The 26,658-nt window shown below is 40.0% G+C and overlaps 2 protein-coding genes across 7 annotated transcripts in view; both read right to left on the bottom strand.

Annotated features, from left to right (window-relative positions):
- limk1a (LIM domain kinase 1a) overlaps positions 1-7,986 on the bottom strand; it is a 44,736-nt gene extending 36,750 nt beyond the window's left edge. The window contains exons 1-2 of the mRNA XM_026319380.1: positions 7,747-7,986; positions 4,716-4,815 (exon numbers count right to left, since the gene is read on the bottom strand). Of these exons, the coding sequence (XP_026175165.1) occupies positions 4,716-4,815; positions 7,747-7,804 (158 nt within the window). The 5' untranslated portion in view covers positions 7,805-7,986. The remainder of the gene's footprint in view (positions 1-4,715; positions 4,816-7,746) is intronic.
- A 1,868-nt stretch (positions 7,987-9,854) lies between these two features.
- Positions 9,855-26,658, bottom strand: part of elna (elastin a) — a 44,762-nt gene continuing 27,958 nt past the window's right edge. For 2 of the 6 annotated variants that reach the window (XM_026298446.2, XM_026298445.2), the window contains exons 10-40: positions 26,210-26,257; positions 26,018-26,080; positions 25,652-25,681; positions 25,487-25,567; positions 25,241-25,282; positions 25,061-25,147; positions 24,909-24,959; positions 24,704-24,757; positions 24,488-24,520; positions 23,879-24,334; positions 23,587-23,733; positions 23,171-23,323; positions 22,744-22,848; positions 22,418-22,537; positions 22,293-22,328; positions 20,443-20,445; positions 20,323-20,352; positions 20,195-20,209; positions 20,047-20,076; positions 19,814-19,828; positions 18,669-18,695; positions 18,433-18,474; positions 17,214-17,255; positions 17,067-17,129; positions 16,889-16,936; positions 16,219-16,287; positions 15,453-15,491; positions 14,967-15,023; positions 13,135-13,170; positions 11,614-11,682; positions 9,855-11,487 (exon numbers count right to left, since the gene is read on the bottom strand). In XM_026298446.2, the coding sequence (XP_026154231.1) occupies positions 11,441-11,487; positions 11,614-11,682; positions 13,135-13,170; positions 14,967-15,023; positions 15,453-15,491; positions 16,219-16,287; positions 16,889-16,936; positions 17,067-17,129; positions 17,214-17,255; positions 18,433-18,474; positions 18,669-18,695; positions 19,814-19,828; positions 20,047-20,076; positions 20,195-20,209; positions 20,323-20,352; positions 20,443-20,445; positions 22,293-22,328; positions 22,418-22,537; positions 22,744-22,848; positions 23,171-23,323; positions 23,587-23,733; positions 23,879-24,334; positions 24,488-24,520; positions 24,704-24,757; positions 24,909-24,959; positions 25,061-25,147; positions 25,241-25,282; positions 25,487-25,567; positions 25,652-25,681; positions 26,018-26,080; positions 26,210-26,257 (2,138 nt within the window). In that variant the 3' untranslated portion in view covers positions 9,855-11,440. The remainder of the gene's footprint in view (positions 11,488-11,613; positions 11,683-13,134; positions 13,171-14,966; positions 15,024-15,452; positions 15,492-16,218; positions 16,288-16,888; positions 16,937-17,066; positions 17,130-17,213; positions 17,256-18,432; positions 18,475-18,668; positions 18,696-19,813; positions 19,829-20,046; positions 20,077-20,194; positions 20,210-20,322; positions 20,353-20,442; positions 20,446-22,292; positions 22,329-22,417; positions 22,538-22,743; positions 22,849-23,170; positions 23,324-23,586; positions 23,734-23,878; positions 24,335-24,487; positions 24,521-24,703; positions 24,758-24,908; positions 24,960-25,060; positions 25,148-25,240; positions 25,283-25,486; positions 25,568-25,651; positions 25,682-26,017; positions 26,081-26,209; positions 26,258-26,658) is intronic. The other 4 variants (XM_026298447.2, XM_026298448.2, XM_026298449.2 and 1 more) reach the window with 4 other exon arrangements.

Below are 26,658 nucleotides of genomic sequence, written 5' to 3' on the forward strand. Positions count from 1 at the left end.
GGAAACAAAAAATTGTGTTATTTTACACTCACACACACTGATGACCCATAAGAAATGAATTGCAAAAGAAAAGAAAAAGAAAAGAATTGCAATCTGACTATTGTTCACATTTGTATGTCAGGTTATATCATTCTGTTGATTCTTTTGTTTTCTTCTATTGTTAAGCACCTTGAGTTGTCTTTGACAGAATATGAGTTTTATATACAGAAATTTACCTTGAGGTAAATGGGCAAAATGTTGGTAACAGTCGTTCACCCGACAACTACAGTTAGTAAAAGTCATGGGATTAGTTAGAGGAGACAATAGGTTTTTCTTATCTGGGATTGTGTTTAAAAGGTGTCTCATGATCTGACCGACTGATCTTTTCAGAAATGATCCCAGGTGTCAGCGATAAGGGAGGGAGTAGACTGGGGTTATAACCAATAGAAAGACCAAACCAAAAATAGCATCCAAGTTACAACAAACCATGTTCATCCTAAGTGTCTGACATTTTTTCTTTAATTTCATTTTGTCACCATCTGTGGTGTTTCTGATGAGGCTTTCACACTACACATTTGTTTCCACTGGAATATTTTCGGGTCATGTTTACTGCTCGACTGTTTATTCCAGGCTGCTTTTGCTTTTTCTGGTAATGTGAATATGTCATTTTTATTCCCTTGGTGCTATTATAATAAAAGGTATAAAACTAGAGTATAAGTAATACTGAGACCTAGATAAGTGTCACAGTTTCAAAACCCAGTGCCAACAGACCCTGAAACATTAAAGGAAAACTCTGTCCCACAGAGCTATAAGACAGAAATATAAAACTATATTAGACATATTTATCTATTTGGTTGAATGATGCTTTGTTGTAGTCATTCTTGGCAGTGAATAGATGCTATGGCTGCCTTTCTAATAAAGTTCTCCAGCCTGTACAGTGGAGCTCTGCGCAGATATGAACAGCTCACAGCTGTACAGTATTTTCCTATGAAAAACTACATTGAGCTGCTGCTGTTTTCTGAAGAGGAGGGTTTTTTTCTCCACCCAAGGGACTGACTGAAATCTTAAAATAACACCAAATAACACTTTGATTTCACTTCCACCCTCCGCTCTCCTCTCCTCTCCCATCTTTTTAGGTTCACCGCAGCAGCTGGACATTTTTTGTTTGGGCTTAAGCTTGAATTCCCAGTCCCACTACTCAATTTTCCACGGACGTCTTGTCTGACTAGTGAAGCCATTTTAAATCCTCCCTTTCCATGACAATCCTGCTCTCACTGAGGGTTTGGATCTGGGTCAGAAAAAGATTTCCTCTAATATTTAAACATGGTGTGCTCTATAGGGAAACATTCCTTCAATTTCTACAATAAAACCCTTCTTTCTTTTTTTTTTTTTTTTTTTTTTTATTTACAGATTTACTTACTCACATGACTTTACCCCTGTTAATCCAACAGTTCTGGTATGAGTTGTGTCACTATGTGGTGGGCAGAAAGGCTTAAAGCTGCATGCTGATATGTCACACCTCAAAAGGAGGATGAGGAAGCTTGGCACAGGGCTCCGGTCTGAATCAGCTACACAGACATCACGCCTAATGATTGTGCAGTTACAAGGAAATGCAAGTGCAAAGTGCATAAATATGCAAAGAGGAAAAGGCGTCAAATGAGTTCACACATAAACACACTCAAAAGAGGCAAATGCTAGAATGCAAACACTCAAAATAAGACACCTCACTGAGACCTGCAGCAACCCTTCATCCACGCTTCATCACACAAACACAGACACACACACACACACCCACAAAAACTCACACCACACAACCACTGTGGACTCTGCCCTGTGCCCAGATAACCTCCTCAGATTTCCCCATTCAGACACCTGGCAGGGGGAAATCATTAATGATGCGCTGTTTTCCACACAGAGACAGCCAACCTGCCAACAAGCTCTCATTAACAAAGTGAAGAGCAGAGACACACATGATGCAGCTGGATATTTACTACCTTGAAGAAGAATGTCAAGAGGACACTGATAAGGTGAAAAAAAATCTGCAACATCTAACCACAGCTCTTTTAATAGTCTCAGAGCTCACATCAATTAAATAATGACTCTCTCAGGTGAGATGAAGCCTGTTCTCAGGCTGCAAATACGCCTCCAACCAAACTGCAACAGCTTCAGTCAGTCAGTCAGTAAATATCACAGAACTGAGACCACAGTGACGTGTTTTGAACCTCTTCTTAAAACATACATTTATTGGAGAGCCTTTTCTGACTTTACTCAACGTTTTTATTCTTTTAATTTTATCTCTGGTTTTAAGATTTGATCACTGTAATGTGATGTGCAGCACGTTCTATTATGGCTTGTGTTGAAGGTTGACAACAACACGTTCTGAGAGAACTCCTCAGTACTTCATCTCAGAACAAGGTTAAATCCACGAAGTATGTGAGAGACGGGCCCGAGAGACAGAAGCAGAGATGTCACAAAAGCTGCAGCAACATCAACAACTGTGCCATATTAATAATAAATAGAGCAGCCTTGTAAAAACTGCCCTATTTTAAGTCACTAACGTCCAGCTCACTGTGAAGAGATTTCCAGCAGTAATGAAAACTATGAAACAAGGATTTTATTTTTTGATGCTTTGTTTCATCTAAAATAACAACAGTGAAAGATAATGGAGTTTGATGCTGAACAGGATCCATCAGTCTGTGAGACAATGCATCAAACAAAACTAAATGTTGTATCAGTTCATTTTTCAGTTTAAAAAATAAATTTTTGCTTTTACTTCATAAAAGAAAAAAAATCCCTCTAACAGTTTGATTGTTGGCACATACGATGTAAAAAAAACGAAATCACATGAAGAGCGTTCAGCAGGACATGTGCTTCTTCCGGAAGTCTCAAATTGCATTTTGATCTCCTGAAGGGATCGAAGGCCATTAGTACGTCTCAGCCATCTGTGGATCTCGTCTCACTCACGTGCTCTGACACATTGTGTGTTACGACATAAAGTGACTATATTGATCTGAAGATTTTGTGATTTAGCCTGAAGTTCAACACTTTCACTTAAAGTCCAAGCCAGGACGGCTTATCACACATAAGTGAGGACCTGGAGGTGAGATTGTTTTTACGCTATTTTACACAAATCATCTCTAGATTCGCCTCCTGCAGTCAGAGGAGTTCACCACACAAGATGAAAAACCCAGATACTAGTTGCAAACAGATTTCATTTACACACAGACACGCGCAATCTCACCCGATACTCCACCGCACTCTACCAGGATTTAACAGAAGAAACAGAAAACATTTTATTGTCTCCACATTCACACTGTTGCCAGACACTTATGCTGCCCTCAGCGTTAATGTGTCAGATACGCTCTGCACTTACAACTATGACGCCTTATATTAAGATTCACATACTTCAGACCAAAAACACAAAATTGTCAATTCTTCCCTGAAACAAACCCCTGAGAAATCAAACCAAGCCCCCTGACCATTAATAACCTATTAGCTATACCATCTGCATAAAAGACTGAAGATTAACTCTGCTCACTAACACCTATACTTCACTCATAGCACACTTTTACACAGAAGATCCATTCAGCCTCTTTTGAAAATGAGTCACATTAACCATAAAAGCAGAGGTGTGTTAGCTTTTACACTTTTGCGGAAAAGGAAGTGACACACCTCACATCATCTCTGCCCATTGACTCGCAGACCTGAGGGTCTCCTGAGGTCTGCAGTTGGACCCGTCTCCTTTAATTGTATGATCCTATTGACGCGCACGATGGCCAGGAGAACCATCGACCCGCATGTGACCTCAACCTCCTGGTGTTTATGACTCTGCAGAGGTTAAGCGCTTGGCAGTCCGCACCAGCCTCTCGGACGAGAGCAAGTTCATCAAACTGAAGGCTGTACTTGTCTGGTGGAACTAAACTCAGGCTCTTCCTCCTGTCGGGTTGTTTTCTAGGTGTTTTATGCAGCTGCTACATTCATTTCAATGGGGAATGTTTAATTATTATACTTACTGTTCTCTCCACTTACTCTACATGTAGTAAAGAATAAGTTTTATGTCCTCAACCTCCCACAGCATGTAATAAATATGTCTCTAATGCACGTGGACCTATCAAAACATGACTAACTGCTCTCTCTCCCTCCAGTCAGTAAATTAAAGCCTCAGATGTGAAATGTTATGTTTTTTTGCATCCTTCAGAAGTTGAATCACTACCATGTAGATCCCTCTTGTCCAGAGTCCCCCCCCGTCGGCACTACATCGTCCTTCTGATACTGTCCACGCCTGTTCTGTGCTGAGAATAGCCTGCTCACACCGATCGGCATTCTGGCCTCCAGGAGGCGTTAGAGGAGCCTCTGTTCCAGGACCAGCAGATCTGCAGTTGCTGTGCTTCATTTACATCACTGTTCCCTTTGTGCCTCATGTGAAGCTGATAAAAATTAGATTATAATTTCATTGCATTGATTGTATTTTTTAAACATGTAAATTAAAAAGCTGCTAATATTATTTTAACAGAGGCAGGTATTTCTACACGAGGGCTCACGATCAGCTGTTCACTGTAATAATTTCAAAGGTGACGACATATTGACCTGACTAATGAAGAAAACAATCTGCAGTATTGTGTTCGCTTGTCTTGCCGAGTACCAAACAATCAGGTATAGCAGGTTTTGGGGAACGTGAGCTCATGCATCCGGTGTGTTTGCACATTGTGACTCAGTGACTTTGAGTTGAACAGTACCTGAAGCAGATGGTGTGCCAGTCATTGTTGAGGGCCTGGAGGTACTGCTCGTCGTAGATCCTCTGTTTGCATCCCGCACACACGGGCAAACTTCCTCCAGCTGTAACAACAGTAACACAAGAGGTCAAAGGTCATTCCATGCAGCGGCTTGTGTTTACAGCTCATTAAAATCAGTAAGTTATTTGATGACATAGAATATTTGCATTTTGCATGTGTTATCTCTGTCCCTATCTCTTTAATGCAAATCAAGTGCTGGGTAATAACACACACAAACACAGCAGTGTGTCTGAAATCCTTCATTAGTCACACACCCAGACCAGCAAAACACAACAACACGAGTCTAAGAAGCAGAGAAGTGTCGCTCGTCTGCTGGTGTCCACAGACGGCTAACAGGCCATGTAATGAGAGCACTACTCAGCATCGTGCAACCACTGATTTGATGCATGACTTAATGAAAAGTCTTCAGTGTTTCAAATCAAATTATATTCAGCGGCCAATTTTTAGGCATTTAGTGTCATTCAGTGAGGTTTTGACTGAATGTTGCTCACCTGTATATCTAAAGCCAAACTTAATCAAAATCAAGAAATAAGTGTTATTAATTATTAATTTCAGTCAAGTAGCTTTTAAGTGATTCAAATCACTTTTATCTGTGATGGACTGGTGACCTGTCCAGGGTGTACCCCTGCCTTTCACCCAAAGAGAGCTGGGATAGGCTCCAGCAGATCCCTGTGACCCTGGTTAAGGAATAAGCAGGTATAGATGATGGATGGATGGATGGATGGATGGATGGATGGATGGATGGAATGATGGATGGATGGCTGGATGGATGGAGTCACTATCATTAAAGAAAACTCTGGTCAAAATATTATGTTGTAGTTATTTTGTCCACTAACACTTTACAATTATATTGACACTATTTGGCAAGAAAAAGCCTCATGCAGACTGATGCCTGAGCAAGGCCATGCAAATATTTATGGACCTACCTGCAAGAACAAGGCACTGACGGGATTCAAACCCAGGATCTTTACCATTAGATAAGCAGATTAACCAACTAAGCCACAGTGCGCAGTCGTTTTACAGATAAACTGATCCAAACACACTTTGTGCCACAGAGTGAAAACACACTCTGTATCTGTATCTGTGACTGGGTGTCACCGCAGCTAAAATCCAGGTTTGGACAAAGGGTAGGATGCTGATGTGGCATGACCATGACAGGCTGCCACATCCATAAATGTAGATTAGACACTCCTAACTCTTCGTTACGATTCACAAATAACATACAAACATTTTTATGTCTTATGAAAAACACACTTTGTTTTCAACAGAGACATTTCTCTGATGACGTGAGCTCGGTCGACTTCCATCATTAGCTTAAACCACAAACCCATCCTCCCACTCTCTAATGAGGAAAATCTTAATTATGATTAGAGTTTCAGGAAAATGCAATTTGGCGGAGATGGAAGAGTTGACTCTGTAATGCATTAGAGAGAGAGCAGCAGTATCAGCTGCAAACAGCAAACACTCAATTAGACACTGCTGCAGTTCATTCACCTAAGAACACATCACTTTGTCACGCAAAACTAACAACAGGTTCACGTTTTCACCTTTTCAACAAACAGCAGGTATGACTGAACGTAAGACGTGATAGAAACAGATGGACTTATAGATTATGTTACTATGATGACAGGGAACAAAGAAAAGGTACTTTTATTTATGTGAAATCATTTACTGTTTCTGCATCTAAAAAAACAGCTAAAAAGAAATGAATGTATTTTATTATTAGGTGCCTTCAAATCATTTTATAAAAATGAAATGAAATAATTAGGGGGACAATTATCTTAAATTGCAGCATGTGCCGTCACTCAGGTACAACACAACTTTACACAGATCAGTACAAAGTTCGCACACACACCTCTGCCCATTGCAAAAGCACATCTGGATATTTGGTGCCAGTGATCGATGATGTATCACCAGGTAAAGTGCTGCAGCTGCTGCTATTATTCAGTCAGACCCTCAATTAGAAAAATGCATAGGTGGAGGCTGTGTGTAGTCGGCACTGTAGTGTATGTGTGAGCAGCTCTGATGTAGTTTTATTGATCAGACTGAATAAGAGGCAGGTGGGGGTTTGTGTTAATGCCTCTGTTCTCCTCACCTTTCACTTCACTGATTCCTTAATTAATATTTTTCACCGTGTCTCTTTATCACGGAGCATTTCACTCCCTGATAATTGTTTCCTGTCCTGTGAGCAGGAGACTCATTGAAGATGCAAATACCCCAGTAACAGCAAACAAACACACATTGTATAACCTGTGCAGGAAGATGTGGCCAACCTGTCCCTAATCCTCTGCCTCTCCACACGACCTCAAACATAAAAGGTCTGTTGTTAAGTCCAGTGAACCTGACTGGACTCTGAATGTGCACAACATCAGTTTCAGTGCAGGTATGAACCAACAACAGTCAGCCAAACATATTCTACAGCAGCAGTATTTTTTTATTTCTGGTTTTATTTGGTCAGTAATTTACATTAAGATAAAAACCAGAGGGGACAAAACAGTTTGCCTCCAAATGACTCTGGGTGTCATTCACAGTTTTTGACTTTAAGGAGATTTTGATATTTGAATTAGTTAGAAAATGAGAAAACGCCTCTAATATGTTGTTGATGTCACTTTAATTTTACAGAACTTTAATGTTATTTTGTGCAAGTTCTAACTTTTTATTTCACTGAAACTACCTGTGTATGAGCCGAATATTCGGGGCGGCTGCAAACGAAGGGTGCGCATGGCCTGAGGGTGAACCCTGCATACAAACATGATGGGTGCACCAGCCCGGAGAGAAAACATGGCAGCACAACATGGACATCCAGCCTGACGCTCCCTGCAGATGCAGCAACACCACCGTCCTCAGCCGCCTGTGACTGACAACATCAACCCAAAGCGAGAAAAACATCGCACAGCGTTTTGTTTCCGAGGCGCGTCCTCGGTGTTTTCAGCAGCAGAGGACGCGCCTCCGTAAACAGCCCGCAGCTCCTCACCTTCCTCCTCTCCCATGCGTTCGTCCTTCCAGGTGCAGCAGAGCAGCATCAACCTCATTCACTCTCCGACACCGAGCCCCGGGAGAGAGCCAGCCGCCTCTGGTCCACAGATAACCGGTGTCCGAGCAGCGCCGCAGCCCGCCCGGCGGATCGTGTCGCTCTGCGTCGGTGGCTCCCTGCGGCGGCGCACACGGCTTCCTCCTGCCTGCTGCCTGCACGTTTCTGCGGCGCTTCATTCAAGCGAGCGGCTGAACCAATGACGCTGCCGAGCCGGGGAGGTGAAGACACGGCCCGGCCAACCAGCAACACCGCCCGGATAATGCGTGCACATCCCAGGGGGAGGGGTCAGAAGGATCAGTGCAGTGCGCTGAACATCAGAAATAGTCATTTACCACCATCTCATATTCAACAGGTTCCCAGTCCCAGTTAAAAATTGTTACATTGTCTTTTGATAATAAAAATGTGACAGTTTTGTATGACATCTGCTAAAACCCAAGCAGGACAAAGGCTGAGGTGTAGACACTGAACACTGGTGATCTCTGATCAGAGAGGACAGGATGAGAGAAGGTAAAGCAGCAGTGAAACCAGGTGGACTGTCCTGTTAGTGCGAAGCACATGAAATGCTTCAGATGTGAAAGCTGCTGACCTGGAATCAGGAGACCAGAGCAATGAAAACATCAGTTTAAGTTCAAGACTTCAGCTGATCTGGACATAACGTAGAAAGACACTCACCTGTAAGTCAAAGTGACCCCCTGTAGAAGTTTAAACATTTCCAGAGCACTGACCTCAGTAAATAAATGGAAAACATTTGGAGCCTTCACGACTCTAGAGTCAGCCTTAGTGTGGGAGGTGACCAAAAACCGAACGGTCACTAACATAGTTTCAGAAGTCCTCCGGAGAGGTGGGAGGATCTGCTGGAAGGACGACCATCTTAGCAACACCATCAATCAGGCCTTTATGGCAGAGTGGCTAGACGTAAGCCACTTTAAGTAAAAGGCATATGACAGACAGCTAGCAAGTTGAAGGCATTTAAAGGACTCAGAGCATGGGAAAAAAAGATTCTCTGGTCTGATGAGACAATAATTGAACTGTTTGGGCAGCGCTCCAAGCAGTATGCACACACAGGGAGACTGGTCATAAATGAGGAAAGCATAGATGTAGCCAATACAGAGAGGTCCTTAAAGAAACCCTGCTTCAGATTGTACATGACTTCAGACTGGAGAGATAGTTCTCCTTTCAGCACAGCAATGACCTGAAGCTAACAACCAAGACAGCACTGGAGCATCTTCAGCATAGGACTCTGACTTGTCTCTGTCCTTGAGTGGTCAAGGAAAAAGATGAAGTGCTGGAGTGTGTCCTGTGAGAAATGAAAAGATTTGGCTGACGTACCTACTGTGTCAGTGCACAGTACAAGAGCTGAATCTACAATCCAGCAAAGTACCAAATCACCCTCTGGCTGTAACTTTCAAGGGCCACCTCTGTTAAAGTTGAAATGTTCTTCTGATAAACAAGTTACATGGTTTTCTTGAAACACACTGTCTCATTATAGTACATTATAATAAAATTAAACTGCAGTTCCACAGAGGTTCTGTGGTATTTCTGGGACATTGTAAGACTAAAGCATCTGCTGATGGAACAACACTGTAAGCTACTTTCACAGGATGTGGATCATGGGTCAGTGCCTCTCCCAGGAGACCTCCACGAGTTCATTATTTCCAGCTGGCACAACATGAACAGAGTTTGTAGTCACCACACTGAGGCCTTGGCAAATGTCTTCCCTTAATCTGGGACTTGATTTCATTACAAAGAACTCTGCCATATTATACAGATATCAGATTTTAAAATATACTAAATCTGATGGTCCCTCGTTAAGTTTGCCCAGCAGGGGAGACAGAACAGATCTGGCCGAACTGAGATGCCTCAGAGGTCCCAAGCGGGCAGGACTGGAGCCCATGAAATTATCATATATTATAAATGTGGTATGTGGCTTACAGAGGACTGATCCACTAGGACCCCCCAGACCAGGTGGTTCTGATCAGCCGTCAGGACACATGGTTGCTGTTTTGTAACACACTAAGCTGGAGAAGTAACCAACAGGAAGACATAAGTTCTTTAAACATATTTTATTTTGTTATTTAATGAAGCCAATAAAATGCTGGGATATCTGGGAACAAGTCACATGTGTCTCGTGGAAATATAAAAAGTGCAAAACCACACTGTTCCTCCTTCTAAAAACAGTTTTTAAATAAAGATGAAGAGTATCCCACGGGACAAAAGACAAGGTGTGACCCAGCAAGGCTCAAAGACAGTTCTTACACAGGACTGAGTGAAGGAACTGAAGCCAGCTAACATCAAATTAGTACAAAATACAGTACATAGTTACAGGAAGAGATGGGATCACTTGGCAATGGCACTCATGAACCTTTGGTCAGTAAAGCCTTAATAAAAGCAGCTCAAGTAAATGAAGAATAATGGGAGCTTATGCCACACATGAACACAAACCTTAAGCACTCTCATTAAACAAAGTCTTAGTCTGTACTACAATTCTTAACACTGAATAAATGCAAAAGCAAAGGATTGTTCTAGTTTTATGTTCACACATTCCTGATAACAAAGCTATGAGTCAAAACATGGTGCAACAAAAGAAAAACTTGAATAATCATGTAATGACAAGGTACATAAATGTAAATAACTGATGCAATGAGACTAAACATTTGAAGCAGACTAAAGCGCTCTATGCCAGAGTTCAGGACAAGGGCGCTTAAGTAAACATACATACAAACATGCCAGAGAAGAACCTAAATGATATTTTAATTTACTTGGAACTAAAAGGACCTTACATCATAAGGTAACACTGCTTCTCATGTTTTTTGAACATCCTGTAATGAGTGAACGTTTTTTTATTTTCTTCAGCTTACCGTTCCTCAGAGCAAACACTGCTCTTCATACATCACAAGTTTGACAACATGAAAAATGCTGAGAAAACTGAAGTGCATAGCAACTAGAATCATTGAGAGCAGATGGGTTGGCCCGAGCCCCGATTCCCGCTGCCTTATACCCAGCAGGTCTAAAAATAGCAGCAGAGGAGACGGGGGAGCCAGAAACGATGCTGAGATTGGCCAGATTTCATCCGTTTTTTTTTTGGACGAACCCTGACCAAACCAAGCCCCTCTGACGTGTTACAAAGGTGACGGACTCTTTATAGCCGAGTGTGACAGTGTGGGCTGTAACACTGAGGACAGGTCCCCTTGCTTTTGGATTACAAACCGAAAGAAAATCATTCATAGGTCACATTGGCAGCTGATAGTTCTGACAGTCTTTCGCACAACAGTACAACTACATGCCCAAACATACACACACAACACACAACACACACACACACACGTGGCAACGCAAACACACTCTTTGTATTTTAAGTAGGCTGGTGTAGCACTGAGATTTAAAGCTGATTCACTTGACCACATTAATGATTAAAGGCACTATCAGTATCATTTGTCACATCAGACGTGTACAAAATTCTGGGTCGGTGGGTTTGTATAAAAACAGACATTGAAGTTAAGTAAAAAAAAAAACACAAAAAAAAAACAGCTTTACATGTTTTCTAATGGGGGTTTGTTTGCATATGAAATGTACATTCTAGATCATGCAGTAGCACCATGGTTTCTTGAGGTCACGCTGGCTCTCAAGAGATCCTCTACTTCCTCCTCCCACAGTATTTGCCCTGGCATCCTCCAACTCCATCTGCAGCAAAAATCATCAGAATCAGAGTCTGGTCTTTCCTCAGCATCAATTAGTTCAAGCCACAAATAACCAAATCTTTTATCTACAGTACTTGAACAATGTTTTAAATGTAGCCAGACTCTTTACCTCTGTAGGCACCTCCTCCTCCTGCGCCACCAAAGAAGCCCTGCAGTGCACCGTACTTGGCTGCTTTAGCTGCAAAACAGCAAGAACAGTATATTGACTTTAACCAAAGATGCCTCCTGGTGTAGTAATGCATGAGTGTGTGAGGGTTGTGATGTTTGACTACAGCCTCTAATGAGCAATATGAGTAAATGCAGGAGACCCTCTGATGTTCACTACCATTGAAGAGGTGCTGCTGTTACAGGGGGTTGAAGTGATGAGGTGGCTGGTTCAAGACAGCAAATTAGTGATGTATGAAAAACTGACAGTTACCGATGCAGTGACAAGAAACATCCACACAACAAATATTACTAATAACAACACGCACCCATCGATACGTTTATATCAATACAGCACCTGTAGGTCAGAATAACATGCTGCCCTGATGTCATTACAGTCACATCTGTCCCAGCACAGCCAGATAATGGGAATTGATATCATTTTTAACCTTGGAAATAGTCTCATGCTGGAATTTTAACTTAAGTCGTAGTAACATACGTAGACCCTGAATTAAGATAATTTTATTGATCGTTCAGGAACTGCTTTTTACTGATCTGAAAAACCTTCACACTTTCTCCAAATCTCAGTCATGCATAAGCTTTTTCTAATCTTTTTCTTCATCTTTTAACTTAGTGTACTTAGATAAGTTTATTTGTTTTGACTTTAAATTATTTAACTATCACATTCACAACTTAAAATCATGTCCAAGTGATTGTTTACTTATGTCAGCAAATTATTTCCAATCATTGTTAGCTTACATTCATACACTTCCCAGCATGCACTGTGGTAAAGTAAAAATTCCCCATAAATCCCTATTTTTCTGATATAAAAAAGGTATATAGTGGCTGTTCTATTTTTTTGATACATGTGCCTCGGAGGAGTCAAGGAGTTTTCTCTGTGAGCTAAATGAAAATCAAGATATGTAGTTAATCACTTCAGATGCCTGGGTCATGTGGTTTCACACTTATGAACATTGTTACTGAACTCAGTGCAACTGTAAAGCACAAGATGTTATGAACAATAAAAGTTGATACATGTAAATCACAAAATTGATTCTGTAAATTGGTATCTGTGTAATAATCAGCCATCTACATTACACTCTAAGGAGACTATAACTCTGACTCCACGGGAGTCTAAACCAGTAAAATGCAGTTATCTAAGAAACCAGACATACTTTCCTAGAAATAATCCCACCAGCAGTAATCTCCCATTTTCAGGAAAATGTAGATTACCGTGCGTTTGACACATCGGCTGTGCCGCACCATCTGACCTGACAAGCACTCACAGCACCAACCCAAGCTCCAAACTTTTCCAATCTCATCCAAATAACCTGACATGTTTCCTTCCTCTGCCAAAGAGCAGAATTCAAGAGAGAAATTGGAAAAGGAGCCAAGGTGGCAGAGGCATCACTGAAACATCTTATTAGCTGTTCAGTAGGAGTTTTTTGGCTACATGGAGAGATGTGAGGATGAGAGTATTTGGTACCTTGTTGAGGAGTCAGCGGGGCTGGTACATATCCACCTAAGGAACATTAAAGACAGAGGAATGAGAGAAGAGTTGGTGCCAACAGACTAATGCTAAGATGAAAGCACTTTGGATCTGTCACACTGGCTGACGTGTCTCTTCTGGCCAGGGTGTGGTAAGACTAAAACTGTTGACACGAGTAGATCTCATGGGAGGCACTCAGAACTGTCTGATCCAGAGATGATGTCACTGTACTTTACTGACCAGATTGTACACAGACAGTAATATTTTCCTGTGTGCATTTTAGATTTAAAACATGAAAACACCTAATCCCAATTAAACATGATAGATAAAAAGTTTGGTTTTGCCTGATGAAACTACACACATTTGAATAAAGTCAGCTCAGACTGACACAGACTGCACAACCTATTTTTATTTATTTACAAAAGTGTTAAGATTTCATTAAACCTTATATTATGTTATTTATTCAATTCATCCATCCATCCATCTTCTATACGTGCTTTTTCCTGAAAGCCAGGGACACGGGGATCTGCTGGAGCCTATCCCAGCTCTCTCTCGGGTGAAAGGCAGGGGTACACCCTGGACAGGTCACCAGTCCATCACAGGGCCACATAGAGACACACAAGGACAGACAACCTCACACACTCACACACCTACAGGCAATTTAGATTCACCAATCAACCTGACATACATGTTTTTGGACTGTGGGAGGAAACTGGAGTATCCGGAGTAAACACAAGCACAGGGAGAACATGCAAACTCCACAGAGAAAGGCCGGGTTGCGAACCCACGACCTTCTTGCTGTGAGGCAACAGAGTTAACCACTCAGCCATGCTGCCCTAGTTAATTCATTTCTCTGTAATTAGATGCATAGAAATGGGAAAATTCAGACAAAGCAAATTCAATTTACTTCAGCCTCCCATGTGTATTAATAGGCTGAGAGTGAGAAATTAGAAATAAAATGATTCTCAAACCAAAACTCAGAAGTCCGTAATTGCATATTGTGAAAAAAAAAGTGAACATCAATTATTTTTTCAATAAATGTTTTCATTTTCAATTTGGGACTTGATGACAAATTGATTTAGAAAAAAATTTGTTTCTGGTGTAAATCAGTTAATAAAACCAATAACACATTTTTAAGGGAGATTACAAGGAAACCCACAGAGTGGAGGTGTGGAGAATCTGCATTGTGTTTAGGTGAAATAGCCAGAGGGGTCATTGAGACCTGTCTAAAATCCAGTCACAAACGGACACAACTGTGGAAAAGCAGCAGAACCCCTCTTCCTTTTTCTATATCCTCAGCTATAAAGGGGATGAGTCTGTTTGTCCGTCCTTTCATCCATCCAGCTGTGTTACATGGCTGCTGCAATTTGAGAATTAATGTGCCTCCTGATCCAGAAACAAGGATGAAAAATCAAAGAGTCGTATCCTTGTGTAGGTGGAGGATGGTTCGGCTGGAACTCACTGGGGCTAATGTTTGGCTTCCAGCGGTAGAAAAAACAATTTTAATAAAGCGTGAATGTAAAAGAAAACCACTCTCTTGTTGAGCAGTGTTTTCTGTTTTTGTCTAAGGCAACAACTCTTCTCTTAAGGAGCGACCACAAATGCCATCTTACCCATCCAAAAATGGCTCTACTTTGTTGTCCACCCGTTTCACGGGTTTTTACACAACAGCTTCTCTAAATGTCACTACACAGAATGCAATTCATCATCAAATACAAAAATTACACCATGTTGCATGATGCACTAGTCCGTCACAGAATCATCAGCAGAGAAAATCTCACAAAGCCTAATCAGCAAGTGATGACATGCACAAGACGCAGTACTAGTACCTTGGTAGTACTGTTGGGGGTAACCTCCGCCATAACCCAGAGCACCAGGAGCCGCACCTGTATAATTTGAAAGCAGTTACCATGGAGACTCAGTACATCCGTTGGCAGAAAATGTCAGACATACAATTGGATCATTAAACAGTTAAAAAACAAATCGACACAAATTATATAATTCTCAGTTGTAAAAGCTGTGCTGGTAAATGAAAGTTATTAGACCATCTGCAGTAACATTTCACACAGACGGACAAGTCTCTAGCCCTTAGGGGGAGGATTAGGGACATGAGTTTTTATGACAGGTCAGTCATTAAAGGAGCTGCATCTGTGTGATCACACTCATCTCTCACCACTGGTTGACTGCTGGATCCACCTGGATCCTGCTGGTCCAATATTAGTCTGCCATTGTTTTTGTTTTTAATAAATAATCAATTCTGGGGATGAAATGGGGAGGCACAGAAAAAAAATATATATATATTAACAAGTCCTCACCTGGCTGAAGTCCACCACCAACTGAAAGACTGCCATAGCCTGTACAACCAAATATTAAATAATGAGAACATGTATGTTCATATTAGGTGTTTGTTTTACTGTCATGGCTTTCTTTGTATTGGGTCGGTAATTTTTCTTTGGCCCCTGAAGTAGCCGGTTGGAAAACTGAAACCACAGTCACAAGGTTCAGAGTTTTGCCTTCTAGGGCCGGACTCTCCAGGGGTTGGTGTTATCTTCAGTCACACTTTGATGTTGTAAACAGTATTAGTACACAGTAATCAGTCTCCATTGGGACATGCTGTTTTGTGGACTTGCTCCATTTACAAATTCCTAACGGTAATGTAACACTGCATGGACCTTTGGTGAAACTGAAACTAGTACTGTACAAGCATTTTGCTTTTGACAGTCTCTCAAACAAAATAGTAATTCACATGTTGGTACTGTAGAGGATGTTTTAATACTGGTGAACTCAGATTTTCATTTCTTCAGCAGGCTCTTTGTCACAATGAAAGAAATTGTTTTGCAAATCAGCACATGACTAATGTTTAAGTCTGAGTATGCAACACAGAAAATTCTTAATCAGATCCAGTGCTGAAAATCTTCTCAAAATATTCAAGGGGGAATTAGTGGGCATAATTTAAATTGACATAAGTTAGTTAAATTAAGGCCTGTGGCATGTAAGATAAACATGCTTGTATATTTAATTAAATTTGAAGACCCCCAGCTACATTGTGCATCATGTGTTGTAACAGTGACAGGTCAGTACCTAGTTTGGGTGCTTTAGCTCCAGTTCCAGCACCTCCCAGTCCAACAGCAGAGGGATACGTCAACCCACCTGTCAGAATCAACAGAAGACACCTGAAACTGTGCTGCACAGGACAGTCAACCAGATAGAGAAAGTACTGTCTCCACTAAAACACCAGTTGATTTCCCTCATCACAGCATCCAGTAGGCTTCTTGTTCCTGAAACACTACGTCCCATCAGGAACTTATCAGCATGTTGGCCAATTTCCTGCACAGGAAGTGTAACGTGATGGCATCTCCTGACCAACTGTCACTTTGGGCACTGGGCAGAACGTCTTTATTTTGCTTTGTTTTATTTTAAATTGGAGGAAGATTAGTGTTAGCGCTGGTGCCACCAGTCTCCTCTCCTTAATCTGTCCATAACCATAACGATATGGACTTAATTCCCATGAGTCACGGGGGAAGTAGCATTACTCTCTGGTAGGCTATCTCGTTTCCTACAGTTGGAGTCTGGGACTCATCCAAGAAATGACAACAGCTAAAGTTTATGATATAAGACACAATTTTCTTGAAAAGGGAAGTAAGAGGATGTAAGCTTGTTGTGTTTTATGTTTCCCCATTACTGGAAACCTACAGTGTGCCTCGTGTTTGTATAATATTTCAAGTTAAATGAATTATAGGTGTGTTCTAACCTCCAGTTGCCAATGGGATACCTGCTCCACCTCCTGCTCCACCCAGAACTACAAAAAAGTTTAACACATCAGTGTATAGATCTACACAAGCTAAAGACTAAAAACATCAGAGAGAAACACAAGTATACAAGAAGAAGTCACTGTTAGGAAACATTTTGAATGGAGGGGTTTGATATACCTGGAGGCTTCAAAGGCTTCGCTCCAGGCAGAGTTCCAGCTCCTGTGCCGGCAGCATAAGGAACTAAAGCCCGGAATATGAAGTTAAAATACTCACAGTGATTAAAACCACATCTATAAATGTTAATTAAACATATGGAAAACTTGCCTCCATATCCAGTTCCAGCATATCCACCTCCGCCTCCAGGAGCTGTAGAGTGAAAGTGTTAGAAGAGCGAAGGTGTAAATGCAGAATTTTCCTCTTTAAGATGAGGAATATGCGTTTCTGTTCCTGCTATGCTGGTTTTATTCTTTCTAAATAGATCTTAGCTTTAATAGCTAGTTACTAAATTCAACAACCAAGCGAACTGTTTACTAAATTAGACATTCTATTACTTTATTAAAACTGAGATTAATGAAAAAAGAAATCAAAATCTCAAAAATCAGTTCTCTGCTAAAACTGGAGACACATATTCATTGGATCAATCTGATTCTAGTCACCAATGACTTATACATACATATTATAGAGTTTAGTTGGCTTTAACATGAACATGACAAATCATCCCCCATGTTACACTCTGCCTTTATTTTGGTTTTATGTATGATATATTTGTGGTTATATTGACTGGTGTCCCTCTCAGGGATAATTAGATTTATCTTGACATTTGACTGAGTAAATGACTAAAATGCAATGCATGAAAAACACCTTGGACTTTATTCCACCTGTGTCACATGTAAAATAGTGCAGAACAGCAGAAAACTGCAAACCTAGACATGCACAAAATCAATGACTGTTCTGTCCATCAGAGGCATAAGGGTAGAGAAAGACCTGATGCAGCGTTTCCTTATAGATTAACTCCTTGTTTTATTGATTCAAGCCAAATCATTATCTGCCCAGACAGAATGTGCACAGTAAGATAAATAGAGCCTGTGTGTGACTTAACATCACCAACACTGATCAGGATCATAAAAAGCGTATTGATAACATTATTAAGATGCTTAGATTTTGTAAAATGTCATAGCAAAACAGAGATAGTTTATGTTTTATAATATTTTACAGAAGGATAGCAATGGCAACAATGACCTCTTAAAGTGTGACCTTTTCTACTACAGCATAATAAAGGGAGGTTTACTTTTGCAGTAATACTGAATATTCAGCACCCACAGTACAATTGATCAAATATTGATTTTGTGGCAATGAAAGACCAACTAAGGAATAATTAATTAAATTTATGCCACAAGAAGATAAGGAGGTAATGTTGTATATTATACAGTATATTGTATATTACAGTATATTATACATTATGAAAACAAACACATTTTAACATGGTTTAACAGACTGAACAGTGCAGTTGTCTTTAAAAAAGATAAATATTAGACTCCTTTACCTGGTACATATGGTTTAGGAGCTTTGACACCTGGTACAACACCTGAAAACAGCAAAGCTTTGCATTATTATGGTCACAGAATAAAGAGAAAAAATCCCTAGCTGTTCCATTTGTATTTGTCTCCACTGTGTGGCCAAATGTACGTATCATAATCCACTGAGTCTCAACAATGCAGCATAGCTTGCAAAACCATCATGGGAGTTCTTGGATCAACAAAAATGTAAAAATCAGCCTACCTCCAGGCTGTTGGACTCCAGGTACAACTAAATGAGAGAAGAGGGTGTTAGTTTACATCTGAATCATAAACTAATTAACCCAAATCCAATCCAAAGTGTCGATCTTGCAAATTATAATATAGTATATTTTTTCTTACATGTACATGTTAAGAGACAAGTAGCCTACGCTATTTTACAGTTTTACAGTTTGTGTACTTTAAAATACAAAAAAAGGAGCAGTAAAATATGAACAATGAAAAGCACAAAACTCAACAAGAAAGTACACACAGAACAACACAAACCCTCAGTCAGAAATCAGGGTGTCATTGTTGACCAGGCACTGAGTCTGGACTTCAGGCTGTTTGCATTTGTTCCGGCTCTTTCCAACAAAGAAACATTGCTGACCCCTTGCGCATCAGGCTCAGATGGAGATGATTATTCATGCCTTTATTTGATCCCGTCTAGACTATTGTAATTCCCTCTTCACTTGTCTTAGCATAACACATCCCTAGATTGCTTACAAATGGTCCAAAATGCAGCTGCTGAGATCTTGTCCAGGCCTTCAAAGAGACCTCATGTTAATGCCAGTCCTGATGTCTTTACACTGGCTTTCCATCAAATTCAAAGTCTTGTGATTACTTTTAGAGCTCTGCATGGCCAGACACCAATCTCCGTAAGACATCTAATGCCGCATTATGTCACCAGTGGGTCTCTGAGGTCCTCTCATCAGGATTTGTTGGTTTTAGGAGACTGAGACTTTGAAGTCACAGTTTCTAAACTTTGGCACTTTCTCAATTGGACCTAAGATCTGTGGACACTTCCTTTAAAAAGCTGCTCAAGACCCATCTGTCCAGACTTTCCTTTGTGCAGTGTTCTTTTATCAAATTTGATCTGTTTTATGAACATTTTTATACTATTTCTTAATTTTTATTTGCTTTGTCTTTAGTTTGTCTTTTATTTTGAAGACTGTTGTTTTTTATCAATAAAATGATGTACTTATTTCACCCATGTAAAACACATGACCAGTCAGTGAGGCCTGATATCGTGGCATAACCTAGCTTTTAGTTACAATATGAGTGGAACATTTTAAAACAAAGGAAATATTGTTTTCAGGATCAGTGAAGACAGCAACTTTAATGACCAAAAAACTGATTTTCTACACTCACCAGGTTGAACTTGGCCTGTTGCACCAAAAAAAAAAACAACAAAAAAACAAAGGCAGAGGTTACATGAGTTAACATCCACCATAAAATATGTTACCTGACAGAGACAGAAAGCAACCTCACTGAGAAATAAGTCAGGGTTAGACAGTAGAAACATTGGGTACACATCCAACAGAATATTTAAACTGATTAATGGCACATAGTCAATGCATGTGCATAATTAAAACTGCTCTTACCACTAGGGGGTGCTGCAACACCTGCTCCACCTGTGACACAGAAATACACAACATTTTGTCACATTCCTTATGTCTTAATACAGGCTATGGAAAAAATTAGATTTGTGTAATTTAAATATGAATATATTATATAATTTTATATATTTACCAACACTTGTGGCATCTGTAAAATCAAAAATATTGTTATGTTATCTTCCATAAATTCTACAGTTTTAAATAAGTGTCATAGTATGGTATAAATAAAAAAAAAAAAAAAAGCACTTATGTTTGACTCACCACTAGGCTGAATAACTCCTCCACCAATTGCTAAACGCACAATCGAAATTAAAACAAAATTACAGAGAATCTACAATGTTTAATTATATAACTGCAAATACACCCTTAATTTGAACTCACCGCCTGTTTTCAAACATCCATCACAAGAGTATGAAGTGGAAAAGTACAAAACACAGAAACAACATAATTAGTCAAATTCAAGTCAAATTTGTCAGTTTGTTAGTCTTTTAAAGGCAAAACTTTAAATACGTTTCCTTATGTGAATAAGGAAATATACAGTTGTTAATTATAAAACTATACCTTAATTTCACATCTCACAAAAAGGGATGAAGGAGAAAAAACAGCAACTTGATGCAAGACAAACTCCTTTTGAAATAACATGTTTAAAACTGTGTTAAGACAGCAACTATACAAAACAACAACCTACTTTAAAAAGTAGTATTCTATAGGTGGATTTCCTTCTGACAGGTTCTCCCACTACAGTTCTACCTGTCTGCAGTGTTAATTTAGACAATTAGTATTTGCTTAGAACATAATTTCCACTTCAAAACGAGATAGTGGTTTGTGTAAGGTCACCACAGTTACAGGTGCTGTGACACAGTGTCACTCTGCAGAGCAATGAGTAAATTAAAAAACTGGATTTGTTCACATTTTGATTAGAATTCTGTCCACGGTGTTTAGTGGGAGACACTTGACACTGCGGATGACATTAATACAAACGTACTGCAGTTCTTTAGTGAACATCAAGAGGAAATTTTAGATGGTTATGTCGACATGGATGGTAAGAATTCATTTTAGCAGTAACAAATATTCATATTTACATCCAGGTAATGACTGTCTGAATGTCTCTAAGTCAAATGTTTCTCTGCTGCCTAAAATCTCTTTTATTCAAAAGTTGATTAAACTACATCACCAGTTGTACTAACATCAATGTGAAGATTCTTACACTTACATTAACATCCTGTCTCTGTCATCTGATAGTGACACTCATTTGGGTTTGTACAAATGTATAAATATTAAATATTATATTTTAAATAAATTAGCAATGGCATCATTGGTATGTTGATTGCAACATCACAATTTTAGTCACTTAAAATGAAATTACAACACAATAAGGTGCACAAAGATAGAAGGGCTCTGAATACTTTCTGAAGTGACAACACAAAAGTACAGATAAAAAGACACATTATTATTGTGTGATTTTTCTGGTAATTATTTTATAAACTTCAAACCCTGGGGGAAAAAAATCCCCCCAGTAGAATACAATATCAGTATTCACATTGTCAAAACACGTCTGTAAATATCTAGAAGCAATCAAAGTGGGAAATGTGACATCCTTTCCATCACTAACTTCTGAATGTCTTTTTAGTGAGTGCATTAGATTTGCTGTTGTCCAAAAATCACTGCTATGATATACATGAAAGTAACTGAACAAACACAGTAAGAGTTTAGTAAAAAAGAAAGGAGTGCAGGATCAGACAATTATTGAGAGAAAGAGACAATCTGTGGCTACAGCTGAAATAATAATAGAGGAGTGGCAGGGGGCAAGAGGCTAAATTAACTTCCCTTTCATCACTATAGGAAGCACACAGTCTGAGCACACAATGTTTTAGGAAAAAACATTGTGTGAGACACTAGAGAAGATAGAAGATATAACGTGGACCTTTAATACTGCCACAACTGGGAGGCTATAAGTGAACTGGTCAATAGTTGGTTGCACTTGTGAAAACAACATATGAGTTTTGTGGGCAGAAAATGTAGAGGGGATAAATGATGGTACAGAACTAGTTCAGTCACACCAAGGTATGGACCCATTGCTAAATGTAATATGGGTCTATGTATTACTTTTCCTGATTCAGGTCTGCTAGTTGAATATGTAGTTAAGTATTGTATTTTGCAGGTAAAATTTTCTTCCCATATGCTGTTTAAGACAACACAAATGTGTGTACAGCATTGGCTTTTCACTGTACCTGGTCTAGGAGTTCCTGCAGGACCTACATCCTTTGCTGTAAAAGCAATAAAAACTTCATTTGTAAGGCAAAAGTTATATTTAACAAAAGTTTTTCTAGGAAAATAACTAAAAACTGAAGTTTACCTGGCTTTACAGGAACCCCTGTACCACCTGGTAACACAACAACAGAACCATCAGGAACACCTTGGACAGCTGAATGTGGAGTCACTCCTGGCAGAGCAAGTCCTACTCCGCTAATGCCTCCTGCCAGAGCCACCCATGTGGTCAGCAAATTCAACAAAAAGTACTGTAAAATTATGCCCTAATAATTACAGCCTATTTATAACCAAGAAAGCGAGTATCACTATGGTGGTCTAATAGAAAGTAGGACAAGGTCCATAAGTGGGAGAACAGATTTGTAACTATTGAAAACTGGATGTGTGATGTGTTTATGTGTGTATTTGTTATACCGTATTTAGCAGCTTTTGCAGCAGCAGAGTACTGTCCCCCTCCTGTTACTGCACCAGGTACTCCACCTGCACCCCCTGGACTCACTCCAGTGCCTCCTGCAACTCCTAATTCAAAAAAAGACAGGAGATTTCATCATCATGAGTCCAGCACCAGCAATTTTGAGTTGAGTTTACTGATGACTTTTATGATGATTATTGGAAACAAGTGTTTTGTGTTTGCAAAAGCATTGATGTCAAAAGTGTAAAATATTGAGATGTATATTGTGATCTCATCTCCTTTGTATTCAGTGTCAGGGTTTGTCAGGCTAACATGTCCTTTGGTATCCTCTGTGTCTAACATTATTGCGCGCTGCTGCTAAATGTCCACATCCTCCCACAAGAGCCATATGATAAGTTCTGCAATTTGATAATAGCAATCTGTTATTACCATATTTAGCAGCCTTGGCAGCAGCAGGGTATCCTCCTCCTATGTCTCCCACTCCTCCTGTGCCTCCCAGTCCTCCCGTGCCTCCCAGTGCACCGGTGCCTCCCAGTCCTCCTGTGCCTCCCAGTGCCCCGGTGCCTCCCAGTCCCCCTACTCCTGTGGACAATAAGTTAAACAAATACAGCTTAAAACAAAGAAATCTGACTAGTTGTAGGGAAATTATTTATCCATCAATGTAGATGGAGAAGTGATGGTATTCTGACAAATTAATACAAAATTGAGTTGTTCCATGGTAAAAGCAAATAATATACAGTAAACTGATTTTTTTTGTCAAAAGACAACACAGGAAAATAAATTTACTGTTCAAAAATGTATGTTGTAACACAAAAAATGTATTTTTAAAAATGTAAATACCCTACCATATTTAGCAGCTTTGGCAGCAGGAGAGTATCCGATTCCTGTTTGTCCTCCTGGTCCAATCTGTCCTCCCGTCCCGATTTGCCCTCCCGTCCCGATTTGCCCTCCCGTCCCGATTTGTCCTCCCGTCCCGATTTGTCCTCCTGCCCCTGGGAAAAACAATTATATCCCACATTTGCTCCACATTGGATAAGTATTTTCTACTTCTGATGACAAGTGTATAATTTAAAGGTCGTAATATAACATAAAAAAGTGCAAAGTGCAAAAAGTTAAAAAAGTATTTATACACCATACCATATTTAGCCGCTTTGGCTGCTGGTGAATATCCACCAAACAGCCCTCCTGGTACTACAATGGGTGCCCCTCCTGGTACAACTCCTGGGACCACACCTGGTACTCCACCTGGTACCACTCCTGGAACAACACCTGGGGCCTTAGTTTTTACTCCACCCGGTACCACTCCTGGAACAACACCTGGTACCACTCCTGGGACAACACCTGGGGCCACACCTGGTACTCGACCTGGCACCACCCCCGGGACAACGCCTGGGAAAACGCCTGGGAAAACGCCTGGGACAACGCCTGGGACAACGCCTGGGACAACGCCTGGGACAACGCCTGGGACAACGCCTGGGACAACGCCTTTTACTCCACCTGGTATAGCTCCTGGTATTCCACCTGGCACCACTCCTGGTATTCCACCTGGAACAAATCCTGGGACAACACCTGGGACCCTACCTGGTACTCCACCTGTAAAGGGAACACCCATACACATACACGTGTACACCTGACATAATACGTAGTATTTAAATATGTTTATCTTCTACTTTCAGGTTGACTGAGCAGACAGTGTGAAAAAACATGTTTAAGAATATCATTTAAAATAAACCTAAAGGTTCCCACCATATTTTGCAGCCTTGGCCCCTGCTCCATATCCTGTGGGAAAATGTTTAAAGATAGGGATTCATATCACTACTAAAAGTACATAAAAAAAATTGTATTGCAATTGTTTTAGTTTTAGTATGTAATGAGTTTGTCAGTCATAAATCTGTTAGCATAGCTATAAAAATTTGATTATTATTATTATTTTATCTTTATATCATTTACTGGATATTATACCTCCTGGTACCTGTCCTGGATACAGTAAACCAGTGCCACCAATACCACCTAAACCTGGAGCACAGAAGGCACAGAAAGCACAGACTTTAGTCAGCCACAAATATGTTTGTGCTGATGATACAGAACTTGTATCATGTTTTTTGTTTATTTGAAAAGAAAGATACATCAAGGAAGCATTGTCTTGGTAATAAAGGTGATGGATTACCATATTTGGCAGCTTTAGCCTGAGCCGGTGAGATGCCTCCGGGCCCTACTCCTGAAGGAAAAAAAAATCCATTAGACATTTTATAGTATTTTTACCTCAATACTCCATTCTTTAACAACAAATTTTAACAGTACATTTATAAAAACACACACCAGTTGCAACAGGATATCCAGGCCTTGAACCAACACCACCTTGTCCTCCTGGAAGTCCTGCTCCGCCCTGACCAAAGCCCCCATAGCCTAAGACATGGTAATAAAACACATCATTAGCTTCAGGATTTCTATTAATAGTTAACAGCTATATCGAAAATCTCTGCAAAGAAGTATTTGTACCAAAGGGAAGTTTTCCTCCTCCTGGTTTTGCACCATAGCCACCTGAACAGAACAAAAATCTCTTGAGAAGATGATGAGTTGAAAAGTGTCTGTGCACGCATGATCATATGCAGTCAATTACTTGAAACCCATCTATAATAAATTGTCTGAAACATTTTTCAAATGCAACATCGATAAAGTTCAAACTGTCATTATATGTATGAACAAAAATGAACAAGAAAGTTATCATCTATATTCAGATCACACCTTGCACTTTGGGTGATTTGAGGGGGTATCCATGGAACACTCCTGGCTGCAATGGTCCACCATACCCACGGCCTCCTGGGACTGAAAAATACATTTAATTCCTGATAATACTGACAAAAACACAGATGTATTAAATACTATAATCATAAATACTGTTCCATCTACCTTGGGCTCCTCCTTGTCCTACACCACCAACTGCACAAGAGAAATCAGAACACCCAATCAGACACAGATGAAAAGAGATCTTTGATTCAATATGTAAATGTAAGAGCTGCAGCAATAAAACAAATGACCTGAATACAAATCTTGAAACTAAACAGCGTCCGCACCGTAACACTTTCACAATGTTCTTTGAAAACTGCCACCACTTTTAACTTTTTTACATTATATATTTATACATTTATCTTTTGTTTTTCGATGTCTAACTCTTCAACATATATTTCTGTTACTGTCTACTGAGGTATTTTAAAAAATAAAAATACAAATTGTATCTAATAATGATGAAAGAAAGGTAACAATTTTTGATCTTACTTGATTTTGAACCTAGACCGGTACCAGTGGGTACGCCAGGCAGAACTCCACGTCCACCAAACCCTAAAGGGGCCATAGGAAAACAAAAAGCTGCCACATTTAATTCCTGCACAGTATTACAAAGGCACTGGCATTCATGTGGTAAAACACTTGACAAATGGTGTTTGAGATTAATCTACTACAGAGACTAACCTTTACCTGGCACCAGTCCACCTTGGTAAAGCCCAGGGACACCCACACCTTTCACAAATGAGAGAATAACGGTACAATTTACAAACACTGCATCCTCATTCAAATATGAGATAGGGATGTAGCACACATGAGCAGCAATAATCTATTTCATTTGAGTCAGACATGGCAATGCTGGCCAGGAAAATTATATGCCTGTCAATTGTTATAACAAAACACTACCACAAAACTGTTGTATTGAAGCCAGACAGGATGCAACAAAGCCAGGCAGGTGCTGCTGACATCTGGTGCTTCACCTGTATCTAGTTTTATTCCAAAAGTGAAAAAATACATTATCTTATTTTTTCATAGCCTCATACTGGCACAGAAAATATAATGTGACACTATATAAGAAATACATACACATAATAGCCATTGTCCTTTATTTACATTATTTTAGTTTAAGTTTGTAA

This window comes from Mastacembelus armatus, chromosome 13, assembly GCF_900324485.2.
Source record: "Mastacembelus armatus chromosome 13, fMasArm1.2, whole genome shotgun sequence".
NCBI lineage: Eukaryota > Metazoa > Chordata > Actinopteri > Synbranchiformes > Mastacembelidae > Mastacembelus > Mastacembelus armatus.